General features: G+C 43.1%; 1 protein-coding gene across 8 annotated transcripts in view; it reads left to right on the top strand.

Annotated features, from left to right (window-relative positions):
- The window catches only part of LOC129706393 (monocarboxylate transporter 2-like), a 356,464-nt gene that overhangs the window by 282,187 nt on the left and 53,555 nt on the right, over nt 1-20,722 (top strand). For all 8 annotated transcript variants that reach the window (XM_055650680.1, XM_055650677.1, XM_055650676.1 and 5 more), the window contains one exon: nt 3,107-3,347. In XM_055650680.1, the coding sequence (XP_055506655.1) occupies nt 3,134-3,347 (214 nt within the window). In that variant the 5' untranslated portion in view covers nt 3,107-3,133. The remainder of the gene's footprint in view (nt 1-3,106; nt 3,348-20,722) is intronic.

Here is a 20,722-nt window from a genome sequence, read left to right as displayed (position 1 = left end):
GTCTGGAATGTGCTGCCAGGGTTGGTGGTGGAGGCAGATATAATAGTAGCATTTAGGAGGCTTTCAGATTAAACCCCCTGTATGTCACTAATGAGAGTGGTCCTGAACTCTTATCTACCTCACTGACTATCTTTAATTGGACTTTACTGGACTTTATCTTGCACTAAATATTAATCCCTTTATCATGCATCTGTACACTGCGAGTGGCTCAATTGTAATCATGTATTGCCTTTCCAATGACTGGTTAGCACGTAACAACTACTTATCACTGTATCTCGGTACAGTGATAATAAACTAAACTAAACTAAACTAAATCACATGGGTATGCAGGGAATGGCAGGCAAACAAGATTAGTTTAACCTGGTGTGTGCGAGTCGATGTGTGCGTCAGTGTGCGCGTCAGTCAGTGGTCAGTCAGTGCCAGCCAACAATACAATCCATTTGCTTTCATTTGACTTGAGACCAGGCAAAGCAAAAGCACAGGACAGGCGGGCCAGCCAGCAATACAATCCATTTGCTGTCATTTCAGGTGAGCTCGAGCAAAAGCACAGGGCAGGTGGGGCCAGCCAACAATACAATCCATTTGCCTTCATTTCAGGTCAGGTCAAGCAAAGGCAAAGCAAAAGCACAGGACAGGCGGGGCCAACCAACAATACAACCCATTTGCTGTCATTTCAGGTGAGCTCAAGCAAAGCAAAGCCAAATGAAAAGCACAAGGCAGGCCAAACAATTCATTTCATTTCCATTTATATTTCAATTTCAAGCACAGGGCAGGCCCAACAACTCATTTCATTTCATTAAGGGCTAACAAATCATTTATTGCAAGCACATTAAGGATTAACAAATCATCTTTCATTGATTAACAAATCATTTATTGCAAGCACATTAAGGGTTAACAAATCATTCATTGCAAGCACATTTCTGGCTAACAAATCATTTATTGCAAGCACATTAAGGGTTAACAAATCATCATTCATTGCAAGCACATTGCTGGCTAACAAATCATTTATTGCAAGCACATAAAGGGTTAACCACATAAAGCACATAAAAGGTAGACTCACAGTTCAGTAGACTCACAGCAGAATCAGAGTTGTGGCTTCTCCCTCGCAATCTTTCAGAATGACTGACTCGCGTCCAGGCATCTAGGGTTTTATAGACCTGCTTTCCCCCCAGAAGGGGCGTTACCTTCACCATGGTGATTGACAGGCGAGAGGATTAATCAGCTGATCTCAAGATTTTTTATACACTCATATCTTTTTTATTTTTCATCGATCGGAAAAATCCTAGGGGCTGCCTCAGCAGAGGAGGACTGTGAGTAAGATGGCCAAAAATCATAGCGATATAGGATATTGTTTTTTCAAAAATCTCTCCCTCCCCTTCCTCTCTCCCTCCCCTTTCTCTCTCTCCCTCTCTCTCTCTCTCTCTCTCTCTCCCCCTCTCTCTCTCCCCCTCCTCTCTCTCCATTATCTCTCCCCCTCCACTCTCTCTCCACCTCTCCCTCCCCCTCCTCCCCCCCCTCCCCATCTCCCCTCCCCTACACTCTCCCCATTTCCCCCTCCCCACTCTCTCCCCATCTCCCCCCCCCCTCCCCACTCTCTCTCATCTCCCTCTTCCCCCCCCCCTCCCTCACCCACCCATCCTCTCCTCCCCTCCACCCCACTCTCCCTCTGTCTTTTTCCCTTCTGTCTCTGCCCATCTCGCTCTGTCCCTCCCCATTCTCTCTCTGCCCTCAGCCTCTACACCCCCCCCCCCCCCCCCCCCCCCCCCATCTCTAGACGTGCCTGAGAGTTGGGGGCTATGCATCAGTAGATAGGGCGGATATGGGGATAAAAGGAGCAAATTAATAAAATGAATATAATATTAAGGGGGGTAGTTAGCGTGTGTGCGGGGTGGTAGTTAGTGTGTGTGACGCCACATCCCGCCGCCCCTGCCCCACCCAACCACACGTTGGGGGGACAGACCCAACGGGTCTGCACTTGGTCTAGTACATATATATAATTGTGTATGTGTGCATGTACATGTATGTATGTGTGTGTGTGTGCACATACTGGTGATCCTATAGATGTCACAATTCACCTTGGTGTTAAATGTGCCACTGGACAGAGTTGATAGCATTGTTCCAGTCAGTGCTGTACTTAAATCTTAAAATATAATACAATTTTGGTGATGCCTATGATTTGTGTCTCTAAATTTTCTTGTCTCTCCTTTCTCTGCGGTACAGTATATTTCTGTCCAGTGGCACATTTAACACCAAGGTGAATTGCGAATCCTATAGGATCACTAGTCTACAAACTAAATTGAGACCTTGATGCTACTGGGGAAGATCACCTCTAGCAATTGGCAACATGCAATTTTGTTAATGAGCATGAGCAGCCAGCTGTTGACTTTAGAATATTCATAAGTGTGCGCAGGGTAATGAGATGAGCGGGAGCTGTACTGATTGAAGTCTCGTGGAAACAAATGTTCTGTTGCATTGAAAGAATGTGCAGTCTTTTCTGCAGTGAGTTGCCTCTTGGCTGACCTTGGGACAAAGTTACTTTTCCATTGAGTGCTGGATCACCATTTATATTGAAACTCTGGTACTTGTCACCCTGTTGTATTTCTTTATTTGACTTTCAAGTGAAAGTCACACACACACCAAAGGGCTTTATCTCCAGGCTTGTCCCAATTTACTAGAAGCTAAAAGGAAAGGTTGCATTGTTTGCTCAGACAACAGATAAGTTGAAACAGGCTGGTGTCAATTCAATTTGCTGTTTGCCTCTCCAAAGGCTGTGGTCACGTTATTTTTTAGCAATGATTTTGTGAATGGGGTGATTTGTTGAAAATGTAATAACTTAAATGAATTAAGTCCCAGTGCATGCAGTGAAATAATCTCACAATTGACGTCGTACAACTCCTCCCACTCTGTGTGTGTTTATATTGATCAATGCCAATCAGTTAATACAAGCCTACTTTTTCTAATGCTAATGTAGAAGCATCAAATCAGGTATAGTTTCAACAGCAGAGAACTAATACACGCCTCTTTAACAAACAGACCAAAGCAAAAGCAATTGTGATCTTCATAGACTGCGACTCAAAAAACAATTGACTTTATTTGCTTCTTCCAGTTAAGCAAGAAGAAGAGGAAGTCGAAGATGCCACCACCGACATCCCCACAGGAGTTTGTGCCCCCGGACGGTGGCTGGGGATGGGCCGTGGTTGTTGGATCTTTCATTGCAATTGGATTTTCCTACGCATTTCCAAAAGCCATCACCGTGTACTTCAAGGAGATTCAGACGATCTTTGGTGCCTCGTACAGCCAGATTGCATGGATCTCCTCCCTGACGCTTGCTGTAATGTATGCCGGAGGTAGGATTGTAAACTTCTACTGCATTAGATTCTGCAGCTCACACATACACTTTCCAACATGAAAGATCAAACCATTTGAATATGTTCAGTTGAAACTATGCAAAGGATGTACATCGACAATAATTTGTTCTTCTGGAGTTTATTTAGCACAATTTTCATTCAAAGATACACCAAGAAGTATGGAGTGCATTGAAAAAGTTAGGACTGTACAACACTCAGCCTTGCAAGTCTATGGGTGTATTTTTAGATTAAAATATTTTTTAATTTTTAGCACTTATGCGGTTAATCATGGCAGAATTAAGCTCCTGTGAGATTAGTACTTCAGGAGTTATCCGTGTTGGTTTTAAGCAACACCCAATAATGTAAAGAATGGGAACAAATATGATAAGTTTATGATGGCTGAAGTTGATACTTTATGATTCACAAATTCCAATGACATTTAAAATTACAGTGCTTTTTCTCATGCGCATTTATTTTAGGTTATAAATTGTATACAAGTAATTAATAATATTACAATCCAGCGGTATGAATAATTGATTTCTCTAACTTCAAGTAACCCTTGTTTTCCCTCTCTCTCCGTCCCTCCCCTCCCGCCCTCCTTGTTCTCTGACTAGTTCCACTGTCCTCCTAATTAAATATTACTGATTGTATGCCTTGATGTCACACTTTATCACTCCATATCTCTATGTCTCCCTCTCCCCTGACTCCCAGTCTGAAGAAGGATCTCGACCCGAAATGTCACCCCATTCCTTCTCTCCAGCAATGCAGCCTGTCCCGCTGAGTCACTCCAGCATTTTGTGTCTATCTTTAGTTAATAATATTGTTCAATCTCAATTAACTGACATTAATTCTGGTTTTGCATTACTCCGCTGCAACCAGCCACAGCGAGAACACTGATGATAGTGACATTGGGTGAATAAAACTATGTTGAGCACAATACCAAGGGGCAATGTGCTATCTTACCCACTAAGGTAGTGAGGTTTGATCACAAGCAGCATACCCTCACCTGGGGCTTGTCGCATTGTGCTCACAATGGCATCGTTTTCTCCTGAGTTTGGAGATTGTAGGTTCGAATCCCACATGTGATTTCAACATTAAAATGTCGTCTGACCTTCCAGTGAGAGGAGGTAGTGCACCCTTGGAGGTTAACGTCTAGCCTATTCTGTCTGATAAATACATTAAAAATATATATCACCTGCCGCTATTTCAAAGAACAAAGATGGAGACACAAGGAACTGCAGATGTTAGCGTCTTGAGCAAAATATAAAAAAGTGTTGGAGGAATTCAGCAAGTCTGGCAGCATCTGTGGAAGGAAGTGGTTAGTTGAACTTTGTCTCCTTTGATGTCTCATTTTCACACCCTACTCTTCCATACCTCTGTGTCACCATCTCCCTGACTCGCAGTCTGAAGAAGGGTCTCGACCTGAAAGGTTACCCATTCCTTCTATCCAGAGATGCTGCCTGTCCCGCTGAGTTACTCCAGCATTTTGTTTCTATTTTTGGGTTTACATTTTGGGTCGGTGTCATTCTTCAAGACTGAAGACCCATTTCTTTCCACGTATGGTGCTTGCTGAGTTCCTCCAGCACTTTGTGTTTTGCTGGATAACAAAGATGTTAAGGATGTTTTCCCACAATCACACTGTCAAAGTATACAATCCAGACATTGGAGCTGCTGTGCATGACCCAATTCCGCATTACAACAGGAAAAATATGTTATAGGATACGTTATTTGCTGTGAAGTATTTTAAGGTGCTCTAGAAGAAATTACATGTAATCTTAGAAATGTAGAAACAAAGAACTGCAGATGCTGGTTTATACGAAAGATAGACGCTAAACGCTTGCATAGCTCAATGGGTCAGGCAGCATCTCTGAAGAAAAAGGATGGGTGACGTTCCGAGTCTGGAGTCTTCAGACTCCAGTCTGAAGAAACGTCCCATCCTTAATATCACATCCTTTTTCTCCACAGATGCTGCTTGACCCACTGAGTTACTCCAGCACTTTGTGTCCATCTTAAATGGAATCTTATTGGATAGATGCCACCAGAACACTCAGGCCATTCTACTCCAACCCAACCAGTTTTTTTAGACACTGCTGAATCCACCTCTCATCTATTCTCACCTAAAGCCATCAGTATTACCCTCGTACACCTCGCGCATGCTGGCCAGTAACTCCTTATCTGCATCAATGCTATTTGTTTCAACCATTCCCTAGCTGAAAGAAGGGATCTGACCCGTTGTCCATCCATGTTCTCCAGGGATAGCTGCCTGACCTGCTGAAATACTCCAGCACTTTGAGTCTTTCATTTTGTAAACTCACACCTGCAGTTCCTTGTGTCTGAGAGCAGTAGTTTCTCTTTCTCATTACTTGTGGATGATGAAATTGCTTCTGAATTCCTTGCAGGATTCCTTATATGACGTATGAGTTATCTTTTAATTTGGCTAAAATGTTTGATGGCTGTTCGTGGCTTTCTATTCTGTTCACCTTTCCCGGTCAGTCTCAATTATATTTGCTGGCTCCACTGCAACTGATTACATTCTGGGAAATGGCCTCGAACGAATTCCTTCAAGGTCAAATATTAGCAAGTTTATAAGTAAAGCTTTTTGAATTGGGACCAAGCATGGCATAGTTTGAGGGGACATGTGAAGAACAGAACATTTCTAAAATACTTTATTTATATACAGTTGGGACATAAGCAGAGACAGGGATTGATTTTGGAATGTACACTGGAAATGTGCCACTGTTAACGTTTATTTTGAGTAATGAATTTCCTGAAATAACCGATGGGCTACATTCATTACTATTTTTTCCTTGCAACAATATCTCTATAGAGTAGGGGACTCAAAACTTGAAGGACTGCAATATTTCTGTTGGTTTGGTTTAACCGCACTTAGAAATGAGGTGAAATGTCCTTCGTTTGGTGTTATCTGCCCTCTGGCCTTCTCATTATTTTTCGAGGTGTCGTAAATAAAAAATAAGAAAGTAGAAAATGCTGGAAATATTCAGTCGGTCAGGCAGCAGAGAGAGACACAGAGATAAAGTTTCAGGTCAATGAAAGATCACATTTTCAGGTCCAGCGTCGACATTTTATGTATCGACATATTTAGAGAGAGTACAGAGGAGATTTACTAGAATGTTGCCTGGGTTTCAGCAACTAAGTTACAGAGATAGGTTGAACAAGTTAGGGCTTTATTCTTTGGAGCGCAGAAGGTTAAGGGGGGACTTGGTAGAGGTTTTTTAAATGATGAGAGGGATAGACAGAGTTGACGTGGAAAAGCTTTTCCCACTGAGAGTAGGGAAGATTCAAACAAGGGGACATGACATGAGAATTAAGGGACTGAAGTTTAGGGGTAACATGCAGCTTGTTCCATACACCCACCACCCTTTGTGTGGGAAAAAGGTACCCCTCAGATTCCTATTAAAAATTTTCCCCTTCACCTTGAACCTATGTCCTCTGGTCCTTGATTCCCCTATTCTGGGCAAGAGACTTTTGTGCATCTACCAGATATGTTCCTCTCACTTTATGTCCTTGTTTTTAGCTTTGTTGATTGCAGTGCAAAGCTAGTAATTCATTCTTTTGCTTCAGACATGCGTTGTTCATCCTATTGAACAAAAAGTAATCACCAGGCTTGTAGAACCAAGGAGGTGACAGTACCTAGCCCTGCATCCAAATGCTGCTTATGACTCATTGAGGTTCAATTAACATGTAGTAGCAGCGGATGTCAGTAAGGATGTAGAAACAGAGCTGCAGATGCTGGTTTATAGAAAGGTCGACAGAAGGTGCTGGAGTAACTCAGCAGGTCAGGGAGCATCTCTGGAGAAAAAGGATGGGTGGCGTTTCGAGTCGAGAACCTTCTGCAGACCGAGCTACCTCCATGCTGAAACACCCAATGTCTCAATGCTCAGTCTGAAGAAGGGTCCAGAACCGACACGTCACCCCTCCTTTTTCTCCAGAGGTGATGCCTGATGCATTGAGTTACTCCAGCACCTTGTGCCTATCTTTGACGTCAGTGAGGAGTTGTGACTGGGAGAGAAATTCATCCTCAGTGACATCAAATATGCAATGAAATGGCGACTGCGTATGAAATTCCGTTTCTGAAGTTTGGATATGATGCAACCAACCAAACTAAGTCTTAGAAACAGAATGCCATACAGACTTGTAATATCAATTTAGCATTTCCAGGGGAGTCAAATGTGTGAGTAATGTAGAGGTCACACTCACCAGTACTATTGTTAGCTATCCTGTCCCACCACTGCTAGTACTGACACTACAAAGACATTCTAGGGAGGGGGGAGGGGGGGGTAAACAAAGGACAATGGGGACCCAGCGTGGAGGACCACTGTGAGGGGGGGGGGGGGGGGGGAGAACAACAAAAGGAGGAGCCAGCGTGCCTTGTAACTTTGTCAGTGCCATGGGTGGCCGCTATTTGTATACATTGGTTACGCAAGCAAAGAATCTCACTGTGCCTTGTCACATGTGAGAATCGTTAGACCCCCTACAGTTTGCCTATCGCCCCAACCGCTCTACAGAGGATGCCATCTCCACCACGCTGCACACAGTACTCACGCATCTGGAACACAAGAACACATACGCCAGAATCCTGTACATTGACTTCAGCTCAGCGTTTAATACCATCATCCCACAGAGACTTGTGGAGAAACTAACCCTGCTGGGCCTCAACACCACCCTGTGTCACTGGATCTTGGACTTTCTGACAGAGAGACCGCAGTCAGTCCGTGTTGGCAAGAACACTTCAGGCTCGATCACGCTGAGCACCGGCTCCCCTCAAGGCTGTGTGCTCAGCCCGCTGTTGTTCACACTGCTCACACATGACTGTGCTGCCAGATTCAGGGACAATAAAATCATAAAGTTCGCGGACGACACTACAGTGGTGGGACTCATCAGTGGAGATGACGAAACAAGGTACAGGGAGGAAGTAGAACAACTGGTGGACTGGTGCGGCAAAAATAACCTGGAATTGAATGTCGACAAAACTAAGGAGATGGTTGTCGACTTCAGGAGGGCGCAGCCAGAGCATACACCGCTCAACATTAGTGGCACTGCAGTGGAGAGAGTGGAGAGCATAAAGTTCCTCGGTGTGCAGATAACGGACAACCTCACCTGGTCCAGGAACACCACTGGGACCGTCAAACGGGCCCATCAGCGACTGCACTTCCTGAGGAAACTAAAACAGGCCTCACTCCCCACCAACATCCTCAGGACTTTCTACAGGGGCACGGTGGAGTCTGTACTCACGTACTGCATCAATACGTGGTACTGCACCTGCAACTGCTCGGACAGGAAGGCTCTGCAGAGGGTAGTGAGGGGAGCAGAGAGGATTATTGGCGTCTCCCTACCCTCGGTACAAGAACTGTTCCAGAGCCGCTGTCTGAAGAAAGCACAGAGAATTGCCAAGGACAAACTGCACCCCCTCCACACACACCTGGATCTCTTGCCATCAGGCAAGAGATATCGAAGCATCAAAGCCCGGACTACGAGGCTGCTAAACAGCTTCCTACCACAGGCTGTGAGGCTGCTAAACAGTCACTCTGCACTCACAGTCACTTGACTTGACTCTGCGGCTGGCACGGACACTTTAATAACTGGCACTGGCCACTTAAATCAGCGGCCCCGGACATTTTTTTATGATTGGTTTACTGTATTTTAACATTGTGTTTTTTACCTGATTTTAACTATTTATTCTGTTCCATCAGGGACTGGATTGTTTTTTTTTAGTGTTATTATGTGAGAAGTGTTTTAAATTTCATGTGCGAGGCTCCGCTATTCACTGGGAAACGTCTTTTCATTTTGCACTGTACTTGTTGCTTGCAAGATGACAATAAAGGTTGATTGATTGATTGATTGAAACTATTCTATTCCATTCCATATGTCCTATATGCTAGGAAACGGTTGAAGGCAGAGCTTGGGAAGTGATCAATGGGAGATTGGTTTTAAATTACCTGATAGTTCATGGAAGGCTGAGAACTCTATCTGCCTACTGGTTCAAAGTTCCAAAGTGGTTGATAAACCTTTGCAGCACTTATTGGGCTGAGATTATTTTAGACTTGCATGTTCACATTTCACTGCAGCAGTACAGCACAAGAATGGGCCTTTCAGCCAACTGTCTGTGCCGAACGTGATGCCAAGATCCTCACGTATATACCTTGCATAACCCATATCTCTTTATTTCCTGCATACCCATATCGCTGTCCTAAAGTCTTCCACAATTTTGAATCTGGTGATGCTTATTTTTTTTTAAATTTGCATTAATTGTAGAGAGTGCAGCGAATCAGAACCTATAACGGTCAGGGCTAGGCCAGTTCAAAGGAGATTAATTGGATATTAAATGCTAGTGTTGTAATAGTCTGTGATGATGGTCGTGAACATGGCAGATCAATTAATTTATATATCACATCTCATGACGAATCTTGAATATGCAACCTCTGAGAGTATTAAATGTGATAGTGCCTTTTCTAGAACAGAAAAATGTAAAAACAAAATCCAGCTATGTGTGTTTCTTCAAAGTAAATATGATTGAAAAACAATTAATAAGGAATGTACACAAAAAAGCTGGAGAAACTCAGCGGGTGCAGCAGCATTATGGAGCGAAGGAAATAGGCAATGTTTCGGGCCGAAACCCTTCACAGACCCTTCTTAAACAATTAATAAGGAATGGTTGGGTGTGAAATGGAAGTAAATGGCTTCATGATAATAGTATTCTGGTCAAGATTTTGTTCTCTGCAAAACATTATCTGTATTTATATGATATATCTGGGCATCTTTTCCACTGTGTCCGAAAGAGTGTATTTTCAATGTGCCTTCAAGTGACTGGAATGAATAGTGGCAGGTCCCAGAGCAGAGTGTTGATCTGTTGGGATAGTTTTATACTCGGGATTCCATTTGCTGCCCAAAGTATATTTCCCCTGGTAGGTTTGAAAAATGTCAGCAGAGAAGTCTTGTAGCATGTAGATTGTAGTTTGCAAGCCTTATTTCCTTTTTCTTTCTTTTTTTTCCCCATTGAGCGCCATAGCAAATGACATGCTTTTTTATCCCCCTCAGAGCAGTTTTATCTTAAGATTTTACTTTGATCCTTTTAAAATTGTACATGAATCACACTGTAAGGAATTCATGACATTTTAGAGGGGATTTCAACAGGAGATGTTTCTCGTGCAATTTTCTCTTTACTTTCTCACGGAACTATGAAATGAGAAGGCCATTTCCTTCCACTAACCGTGACAGAATACAAACGCTATTTGATGTTTCCATCAAGCTCTGCAGATTGCTTTTCTCTCTAGATATTTTTCCAGTGCGCAATTGGGAAGCAATAGTTGCCTGAAGTTCTGCATGAATCAAACATAGGAGGAAACTGCGGAATTTAATCTGCTAAGCACAGATGAGTCTTGAGACATTTGCCACTTTAAACGTATAAGTTGTTGGCCAGGAGGTGGGAGGGCTGCACAGTTCTTTGATTTTTCACCAAGCTTTGCTGCTGAAGGATGAAAGGTAGACAGAGAAACATCATCACTCATATTTGAATGTCATTCTCCAGGGCTTAGGATGTGTCAAAACTCTTCACAATCAAGGGTCGCCACAGTTGTAAAGTGCTCATTCCTTTGCCCGCAACTAACAAAGTGGTAATAATCTGTTTTGATTATAGAGGTTAGTGGATAAATATTGCTCTAGACTAAGAGAAGGATTCCCCAATTATTTTTTCCATCAGCTTAAGACCAGCGGAAGTAGTTTTTGGAGAATTGGGCTACCATTGCAGTGTCACAAAGAGTTACGGAGTCATACAGCATGGAAACAGGCCCTTTGGTCCAACTTGCCCATGCCGACCAACATGATCCGTCAACACTATAGTCCCACCTGCCTGTGTTTGGCCCATATCACTCTAAATCTACCCTCTCCATGTACCTGTCTAAATGTTTCCTATACTTCCGTGCTAGGCAAATTGCTGATAATCTGGGATTTTAGACATTAAACTTTGGACTTTTGAAATACAACGTGGAAATAGGCCCTTTGCCCCTTCAGTCTGCACCGACCAATGATCATCCTGCACACTAACACTATCCTACACACCTGGGACAATTTACAATTTTACCAAAGCCAATTAACCTACAAACCTGTACATCTTTGGACTGTGGGAGGAAACTAGAGCACCGGGAGAAAACCCACGCGGTCACAGGAAGAACGTACAAACTCCGTACAGACAGCATTCGTGGTCGGGATCGAACCCAGGTCTCTGGATCTGTGAGGCAGCAACTCTACCGCTGCACCACCGTGCCGACTAGTCAGGGCAATGTAACTGTGCTATCTTCTTAATCATTCTTCGAAGGATTGAGAAATAAATAATTATAGGAGGAAATGTGAATCGGAGTTGGTGAAGCTCACTTCAAATCTGTTTCAGAATGAGAAGTAAAGATATGGAAAGCAAGAATGGATTAAGAGAGAGAATCCAAGGAAAGAAAAATAATTTTGCTGGTTTGAAACCTGCGAAAAGAATGAATACCTGAATGAATAGGACACTTACTGAGCACATAGAAAATAAAACCAGAATTGTGCAGAGGCTGATTAGTACATGTGTCAGAGGTTATGGGGTGAAGGCAGGAGAATGTGGTTAGGAGGGAGAGATAGATCAGCCATGATTGAATGGCAGAGTAGATTTGATGGGCTGAATGGCCTAATTTTGCTCCTATCATTTATAATCTTATGATCTTACGATCAGTATGGCACAGGAACAGGCCCTTCGGCCCACAATGTCTGTACCGAACATGATGCCAAGATAAACTAATCTCATGTGTTTGCACATGATTCGTATCCCTTCATTCCCAGCATATCCCATTGTCTATTTAAAAGCCTCTTACATGCTCTTAAAGCCTCATACCTGCTTACACCATGACCCTTGGCAGTGTATTCTAGGCACTCACCACTCTCTCCATAAAAAAAAACTTGCCCCACCCTGGTCATTCCCTCTTCTCCCCTCTCCCATAAAGCATGAGGTATAGAAGAGTTATTATGCAGACCTCCAAATTCAGGAACAGTTTCTTCCCAACAGTTTCTTGGCACCTGACCCATCCACTCACCAACTAGAGAGCGATCCTGGCCTCCCATCTACCTCATTGGAGACCCTTGGACTATCTGTAATTGGATTTTACTAGACTTTATTTTGTACTAAGCATTATTCCCTTTATGATATATCTGTACACTGTAGACAACACTATTGTAATCATATATTGTTTTTCTGTGACTGGTGAGCATGGAACAAAAGCTTTTCACTGTACGTGTGACAATAAACTAAACTAAAACTAATTAACTTTGCCCTCTCACCTTATAGCTGTGCCCTCTAGTCTTTGACATTTCCTCCCTGGGGGAAAAAGGTTCTGTGGTTACTGTGTCTGTGCTTCTCATAATGGTATATACTTATATCAGATGTCTCCTCAACCTCTGGCATTCCAGAGAAACCAATTCAAGTTTGTCCAGCCTTATAACTAATACTTGCTCATCCAGGCAGCATTCTGTAAAACTTTTCATTTGGTAACAAGTCTCCAACTTGTAATTATTAATTTTCTATGCTGGCGAGGCTGATTGAGAGAAACACTTATCATGGTTTAAATAAGATTTTTAAAGCTCTAAAATAGAACAAGAACAATTATCTACTGATTGGGAATCAAGAGTATTGCTTGCCAAACCACCCGTGGTACTTAGCACAGGGTTCTTGAGATAAACATGTAACACGGTGGCACCAATTCAGTTAATTAATGCGTAGGAAGGAACTGCAGATGCTGGTTTAAACTGAAGATAGACACAAAATGCTGGAGTAACTCAGCGGGACAGGCAGCACCTCTGGAGAGAAGGAACGGGTGACGTTTCCGGTCGAGATCCTTCTTCGGACTGAGATCAGTCCATGATTTAACAAGTTATAATTTCATAGCACTCATAAATTCCTGTCAGAGTATAGTGTGTCCACAACCAAAGGATATCCCCTTCAATTCAAAGTGGAGAGTAGGGCTCAATTTTAATGAAGGCTGTTATGGAGTGAGACAATTATGGCAGCACTTTTTAATATTCTCATTTAATTATCTGTCACCTGACCAGCTACACCATTTACCAATAAATAATGCGAAGTGCTGCTAGTCTCATAATCATCGACAAGTCTCATCCCAGTGACTCATCTCTTCAGGAGATGTACAGAAATGTGTAAACGCACACCTCCAGATTCAGGGACAGTTTCTCCCCAGCTGTTATCAGGCAATTGAACCATTCCATCAACAACTAGAGAGCGGTCCTGAGCAACTATCAACCTCTTTGGAGACACCCGGACTATCTTTAATCGAACTTAACTGGACTTTATCTTGCACCAGATGCCACAGATATACGAGTATAATCTAATTTGTTATTTAAGAGATTGTACTGTGTTGATCCATAAAACCGCAGAAAGGTCCTTTGGATATATATACGTGGTGTGGGATGTCTAGAGGATGTGATAAGACATTGAAAGAAAAATCTAATTAGTCCGACACCTCTGTCCGTTCCCCAGAGCCTTTCAATTGTTTTCCTTTTTTCAAAGATACACCTTTGTCTCCTTAGAAAACTACTACTGGTATTCAGAGTGAAACCAGCTCTACAAACTTCCCAAAGTCATATCTGGACTTTTACAGATTTCCAGCTGCTTTTCAGCTGAGTTGAGTGGAGTTTGTTGTCATATGCACAAGTGCGATGAGGTTACAGGTGCAATGAAAGCCTTGTTTACAGCAGCATCACCAGAATGTGGATTCAGAAAGCACACAAGACCTTAAGTCAAAGATAAATCATGCAAAACAAAGACATTAAAAAGTTCATGCTAGTTTGAGAGATTTGTTGTGTTCCCTTGTCGAGGTAGGCTTTGGGTTGTGCCAGTCGGTTCAAGAATATGGTTTGTGATGGTTGTAGGAAAATAGCTACTCCTGAGCATGGTGGGTGGGGCTTCAGGCTTCTGTATGCAAAATGGTACAAAGGACTGCCTATAAGCTGAAGAAGAGTCCCGACCCAAAACGCCACCTATGCATATTCTCCAGGGATGCTGCCTGACCCGCTGAGTTACCCCTGTCCAACTTCGTTAAGATAGTTAGGATGTGTAGGAAAGAACTGCAGATGCTGGTTTAAATCGAAGGTAGGCACAAAATGCTGGAGTAACTCAGTGGGACAGGCAGCATCTCTGGAGAGAAGGAATGGGTGACGTTTCAGGTCGAGACCCTTCTTCAGACTGATCAGTCTGAACAAGGGTCTCGACCCGAAACGTCACCCATTTCTTCTCTTCCGAGATGCTGCCTGTTCCGCTGAGTTACTCCAGCATTTTGTGTCTACCTTCATTAAGATGGTGCTGTTAAGGTAGAAAATGCATCTTGGAACACTTCACAGACGTGCTACCAAATACAAATGGTAACAAAACCTGATGGAAGATGAGGTACATTTACATGAGGTACATTTACATTTACAATAGCTTAAGAGATGGATATGCTAGGGTATTGGCAGTTGAAGGAACACTGCTGGCTGTGGTGTGATTGTATACAGGGATGCATAAGAGACCAGGATTAGATTAAACCAGGTATCCTTGAGGGACATAGGGTGGAGAGATTACAGAGTTGCCGAAGATTAAGGTCCTGGTGAGAGTTTAAAATCTGAACATCTTTTCATGGTTAAGATAAGAACTAGGCAAATGTCCAGTCCGTGGTTTTGGACATATTGTCCATTGGAATAGTAGTGTAAACTCTGAACTGCAACTTAACACGGGAGAAGGAACAAAAAGGGAAGAGATAAAGACTTTGCCTTCCATCACAGTGAGGAGATGTTGGAGACTCACTGTGATGGATGTTTATGTAAACTGTGTTTGTTTTGTAATGTAAAAAACTGTAGAAATGATATTTCGTTCTAACCTAGGTTTGAATGACAATAAATTGCATTCTATTCTATTCTATTCTATTCTAATTGGGAGCCAGTGTGGTTCAGATAATAACCAAGGTAGTGGTCTTTATGATTTCAGAAAGGATGCCTATTGGATTAAAATCTGAAGAATAAATGGTTAAGAAATCCCTTAAACCAGTTACCGTACCTTTAATAACAAACCAATGCAAATACCTAGTGTGTAGGAAGGAACCACAGATGCTGGTTTACACCAAAGCTAGACACAAAATGCTGGAATAGCTCTGCGGAACAGACAGCATCTCTGGAGCGAAGGAATGGGTGACGTTTTGGGTCAAGACCGTTCTTCAGACTGCTTTCTTCAATGCAAATACCTTCTATGGACAATATGACAACGCAGCACAGAGGCGCAATGGTAGAGTTGCTGTCTTACAGTGCCAGAGACCCAGGCTAGATCCTGACTACGGGTGCTGTCTGTACGGAATTTGTACATTCTCCCTGTGACCACATGGATTTTCTCCGGGTGCTCCGGTTTCCCCCCACTTTCCAAAGAAGTGCAGGTTTGAAGGCTAATTGGCTCCTGTAAATCACCCCTAGTGTGTAGTATGCGATACTGGGATAACATGAAACTAGTGTACGGGCAATCGATGGTTGGCGTGGACCAGGTGGGCCAAAGGGCCTTTTTCCATGCTGTAACTCTAATCTCAACTAAACCCACACATATTTGGTAGGGAATTAGAGGGAACTAGAGTATCTGGGGAAATCTGCAGGCTTACAAGGAGAACATGCAATCTGCAGACAGACGACACTTGAGATCAGGGTCAACCCAGCTCACTGGAACTATGAACAATATTTTCACTCCTTGTGTCATTATACCACCCCTGCACAGGTACAAAGGTCAATATTGATCCACGATGAGTGCAGTGATTGCATTTGAAATGTAGCACAGACCTCTGATTACCAAAATACAAAGTGGATATTAATCTTATTGAAATGTCATATATTCACATGCTTGAAGGGTGTGCGAGTTAAACTATGAGGAGAAATTATACCTGACTTATGTTCATAATGGAAAAGACATTTTGTGTTTTAAGGATTTAAAATTGGCCTGAATAGTTGACCTTGGGGAACCATCTCGCCATGACCAGTCCAATTAAACGAGGCTGCAGATTAATGGACATGAGTTCAGAGAGTCGCAGTTAATGCTGCTACTGCACAACCCCAGTGACCCGCATTCAATTCCAATCTCTGGTGCTGGCTCTATCGTGTTTGCACATTCTTTTTACGACTGTGTTGATTTCCCCGGGTGCTTCAGTTTCCTCCCACATCCTAAAGTTGTACTGATGGGTCAACGGACTACTGTATGTGAGTAGTCCTAGTGTGAGTGGGCAGCAGGATATTCGGTGGGGTGTTGATGGACCTGTGAGGGAGGCTGGCACAGTGGTGCAGTGGTAGAGCTGCTGCCTTACAGCGCTAGAGACCCGGGTTCGATCCTGACCATGGGTGCTGTCTGTACGGAGTTTGTACATTCTCCTTGTGACTGCATGGGTTTTCTCTGGGTGCTCCTGTTGCTTCCACAATTCAAAGATGTGCAGGCTTGTAGGTTAATTGGCTTCTGTAAATTGTAATTTATCCCCAATGTGTAGGGCAGTGCTAGCGTACAGGGTGATTTCTGGTCGGCACAGACCTGGTGGGCCGAAGGGCCTGTTTCCGCACTGTATTTCTGAAGTCTAAAGTCTAAAGATAAATTGCAAGGAAATAAATGAAGGAATGGCACTAATGAGAGTTTTGAGATCCAGCATAGATTCCATGCTCTGAATGACATCCTTTATTGTTGCAAGAAAATATAAACATAATATATAAAATTAGCCCTTGAAAGCAGGGTGATTGGTCAATTGTCAGACCATATTTTCAAATGGAAGCAGTTTTGATTCATTCAAAAACAACTCTTAGAAAATAACACCTTATATAACAAGGGATGAGGGCTTTGCAGGTTAAGATTACTGTTCACATCATCTTCACCAATGTTTCATATTAGTCTGTGTTGTAACTTAAATGATTGAAGTTGATTGCTGTGATTAGTGATCAACTTTTATCTGTTTTGTCGTAAGGCTGCCTAGACAGTAAAAGACCTATGCAACAAGCCGTTTAGTTGAGTTTAGTGATACAGCATGGAACCAAACCCTTCATTGTCGCCACCGATTCCGCTCCAACCAGCAATCCCTGTACACTCGCACTATCCTACACACTAGGGACAATTTACAATTTTACCAAAGCCAATTAACCTACAAACCTGCACGTCTTTGGAATGTGGGAGGAAACCGGAGCATCCGGAGAAACCCCACACGGTCACGGGGAGAAAGGACAAGCTCCATACACGCAGCACCCGTAGTCGGGATCAAACCCGGGTCTCGGGTGCTGTCAGGCATCAACTATACCGCTGCTTCACTGTATTAATTATCAATTGCAAATTACCAATGCTCATGTTATTTGCAGCTGTAAAGGAAATGAACTGTAAAGGAAACTAGAAACATAGAAATCAGGTGCAGGAGTAGACCATTCGGCCCTTCGAGCCTGTACCGCCATTCAATATGATCATGGCTGATCATCCAACTCAGTATCCCGTACCTGCCTTCTCTCCATACCCTCTGATCCCCTTAGCCACAAGGGCCACATCTAACTCCCTCTTAAATATAGCCAATGAACTGGCCTCAACTACCCTCTGTGGCAGAGAGTTCCAGAGATTCACCACTCTCTGTGTGAAAAAAGTTCTTCTCATCTCGGTTTTAAAAGGATTTCCCCCTTATCCTTAAGCTGTGACCCCTTGTCCTGGACTTCCCAAACATCGGGAGCAATCTTCCTGCATCTAGCCTGTCCAACCCCTTAAGAATTTTGTAAGTTTCTATAAGATCCCCTCTCAATCTCCTAAATTCTAGAGAGTATAAACCAAGTCTATCCAGTCTTTCTTCATAAGAGTGTCCTGACATCCCAGGAATCAGTCTGGTGAACCGTCTCTGCACTCCCTCTATGGCAATAATGTCCTTCCTCAGATTTGGAGACCAAAACTGTATGGAATACTCCAGGTGTGGTCTCACCAAGACCCTGTACAACTGCAGTAGAACCTCCCTGCTCCTATACTCAAATCCTTTTGCTATGAAACTATTTATTTCGAATGTGTAGGAAGGAGCTGCAGATGCTGCTTTATACTGAAGATAGACACAGAATGCTGGAATAACTCAGCGGGTCAGGCAGCGTCTCTGGTGGAAAGGAATAGGTGACGTCTCAGGTCAGAGCCATGCATGAAGAAGTGTTCCGACCTGAAGCGTCACCTATTCCTTTACTCCAGGTATGCAGTCTGACCCACTGAGTTACTCCAGCATTTTGTATCTTTCTACTCATTTAGAATAATGAGATGACAGTGGAATGGCAAGCGGAGGTGACTTTAGTCACTATTTTCACTTTAGCTGAATAATTGTCTTTTATTTACAGCACAGGATGTTGCTTGAGCCAGTTTTTCTATTACTTCCTGCCTGAAACACTGGGTGTTGGAAATAATTTCTCTAGCGATATTACTCGTAGAAACGCGAATGGTGAACAAAACGCACATGAGGTTGCCCTGGCAAAGAACCGGGACAAGTGGCTATGGGGAGGAAGGGCATGAGGGGAGGGTAGGCGCTGGGCTGTGGAAAGATTGGGAAAGTTACAATGTATATATCAATGATGCATGAGATGGCTTTGCAATAATCATTATGATCTCCCCTCCCCTCCAATCTATTATCTGCCTCCACTTTACTTTGTCCTCCCTGCATTGCAATGAATGACCATGAAGGTCAAGAAAATAAACCATGTTATGTTTTTGTGATAGGCCTGTTGCCGTGGTAATGCTCTGCTTTAATTTATCATGTACAGCCCTATCTTCTGTACCATAAAGGTCATCATTCATCACAACCTTGTGCACTCTTGCCCCATTGGGGCTTCATCCATTTGGCGAATGGAGCAGCTGAAAGAAATAACATCATCCATGGTGGACTAAATACTTAATGTTTGGGAATTAAGTCCTTTAGTTCACGCCATTAAAAAAAACTGCTGGTTAAATTGTGCCATTGATTTGTTATATACGTCCATGCATGTTTTTCATGGATTGGAACTTCCTAGGTTGTTGTAACTCCAAGTAGTTTAATCTGTGTCATTGTCACGAGACAGAACTTTACAAAAAGTCCAAAGTCCTGTCCATGTGCAGGATGTAGTGGAGCAGATCCCGATCCAGTTAGGCCCCAGGCTGCTGTAGGGCCTCCTCCATCACCCTGCCCAGCTCGGCCTGCCAACTGACATGCCTCTCCTTGCCTGACCTTTTCTATGTTCCTGGGGCACCTCCTACAGCCCGACCTTGATGGTCCCTCTCCTGCCAGCCCACTCCTCGTGTCCGTCGGCACCAGCGGCTCCTCCTCGGCTCTCCAGTCTTCGGGTTTGAGCTCAGCGGCTTCTGAGCTTCTCCCCTGCCAGGTCCTTGCTCACGGCGGCGAACCAGGCCTGCTGCCGTATGTGGCTGTGTGGCCTGTTAACCTATCTGTGGGAAGAAATGTCTCCACAGATACTGCCTGATCTGCAAATTCTCCCAGCAGTTTGTTATTTTTTTTCTGATTTAGATTCCAGCATCTGCAATCTCCCTTGTCCCCGAAGTCTAATTCATCATTACCAACCTACAACGCCTCAATAATATAAAACAAGGATGAAACTGGACTTGAATAATGCATCATGGTTTGAAACATTTGTACAAATTAGGCAAAACATTTATTTTTACAATTGCTCTGCTTCACTCTTGAAATTGTAATTCCTTTATAATATTATTTTTTTTGCAGTTAAATGAATAAAATTGCATCAATATTTGCTGGCTTTCAAATTTATAATGCACACAGCTGTAATTGCTTCTGATGTTGTCAAAGCAATTTATTTTTTACAGTGCAGCATTTAAATCTATTCATTCTTTTTTCAATAAAAATCACTTCACGAAGGAAGTAGCTTCATACATCTGCAAACCTGAAAATGTTGGAAATACTCGGCAGGTCAAACCACATCTGAGAAATAGACTTAACGGAGATAGACCTTTACTATGTATTAATTTAGATAGACCTTCTGTTCTTTTCCCATCAAAAATTCCCTCTTCTTCACTTACAGTCTGAAGAAGGGTTCCGACCTGATTTGTCCCTCATCCTTTTTCTCCAGAGATGCTGCCTGACCCGTTGGGTTACTCCAGCACTTTGTGTCTATCTTTGGTGTAAACCGGCAACTGCAGTTCATTTCTCCACAAGGTATTTAATGCTTCAAGTCCAAGACCCTGTGGCAGATGAAGGTGGAGAAAATAGTAACCTGTTAGACTGCAGGGGGGTGTGTGAGTGAATGTGAGAAATTGTAGAAGGAGAAGACAGACAAAAGAACATGGATAAAAGAATGCAGGAGTTGCAAAATGCAAAGTAGGAAGA

This window comes from Leucoraja erinacea, chromosome 19 (assembly GCF_028641065.1).
Source record: "Leucoraja erinacea ecotype New England chromosome 19, Leri_hhj_1, whole genome shotgun sequence".
Classification (NCBI taxonomy): domain Eukaryota; kingdom Metazoa; phylum Chordata; class Chondrichthyes; order Rajiformes; family Rajidae; genus Leucoraja; species Leucoraja erinaceus.
The sequence above is the reverse complement of the archived record's forward strand: the minus strand, read 5'-3'. Positions and strand labels throughout refer to the sequence as shown.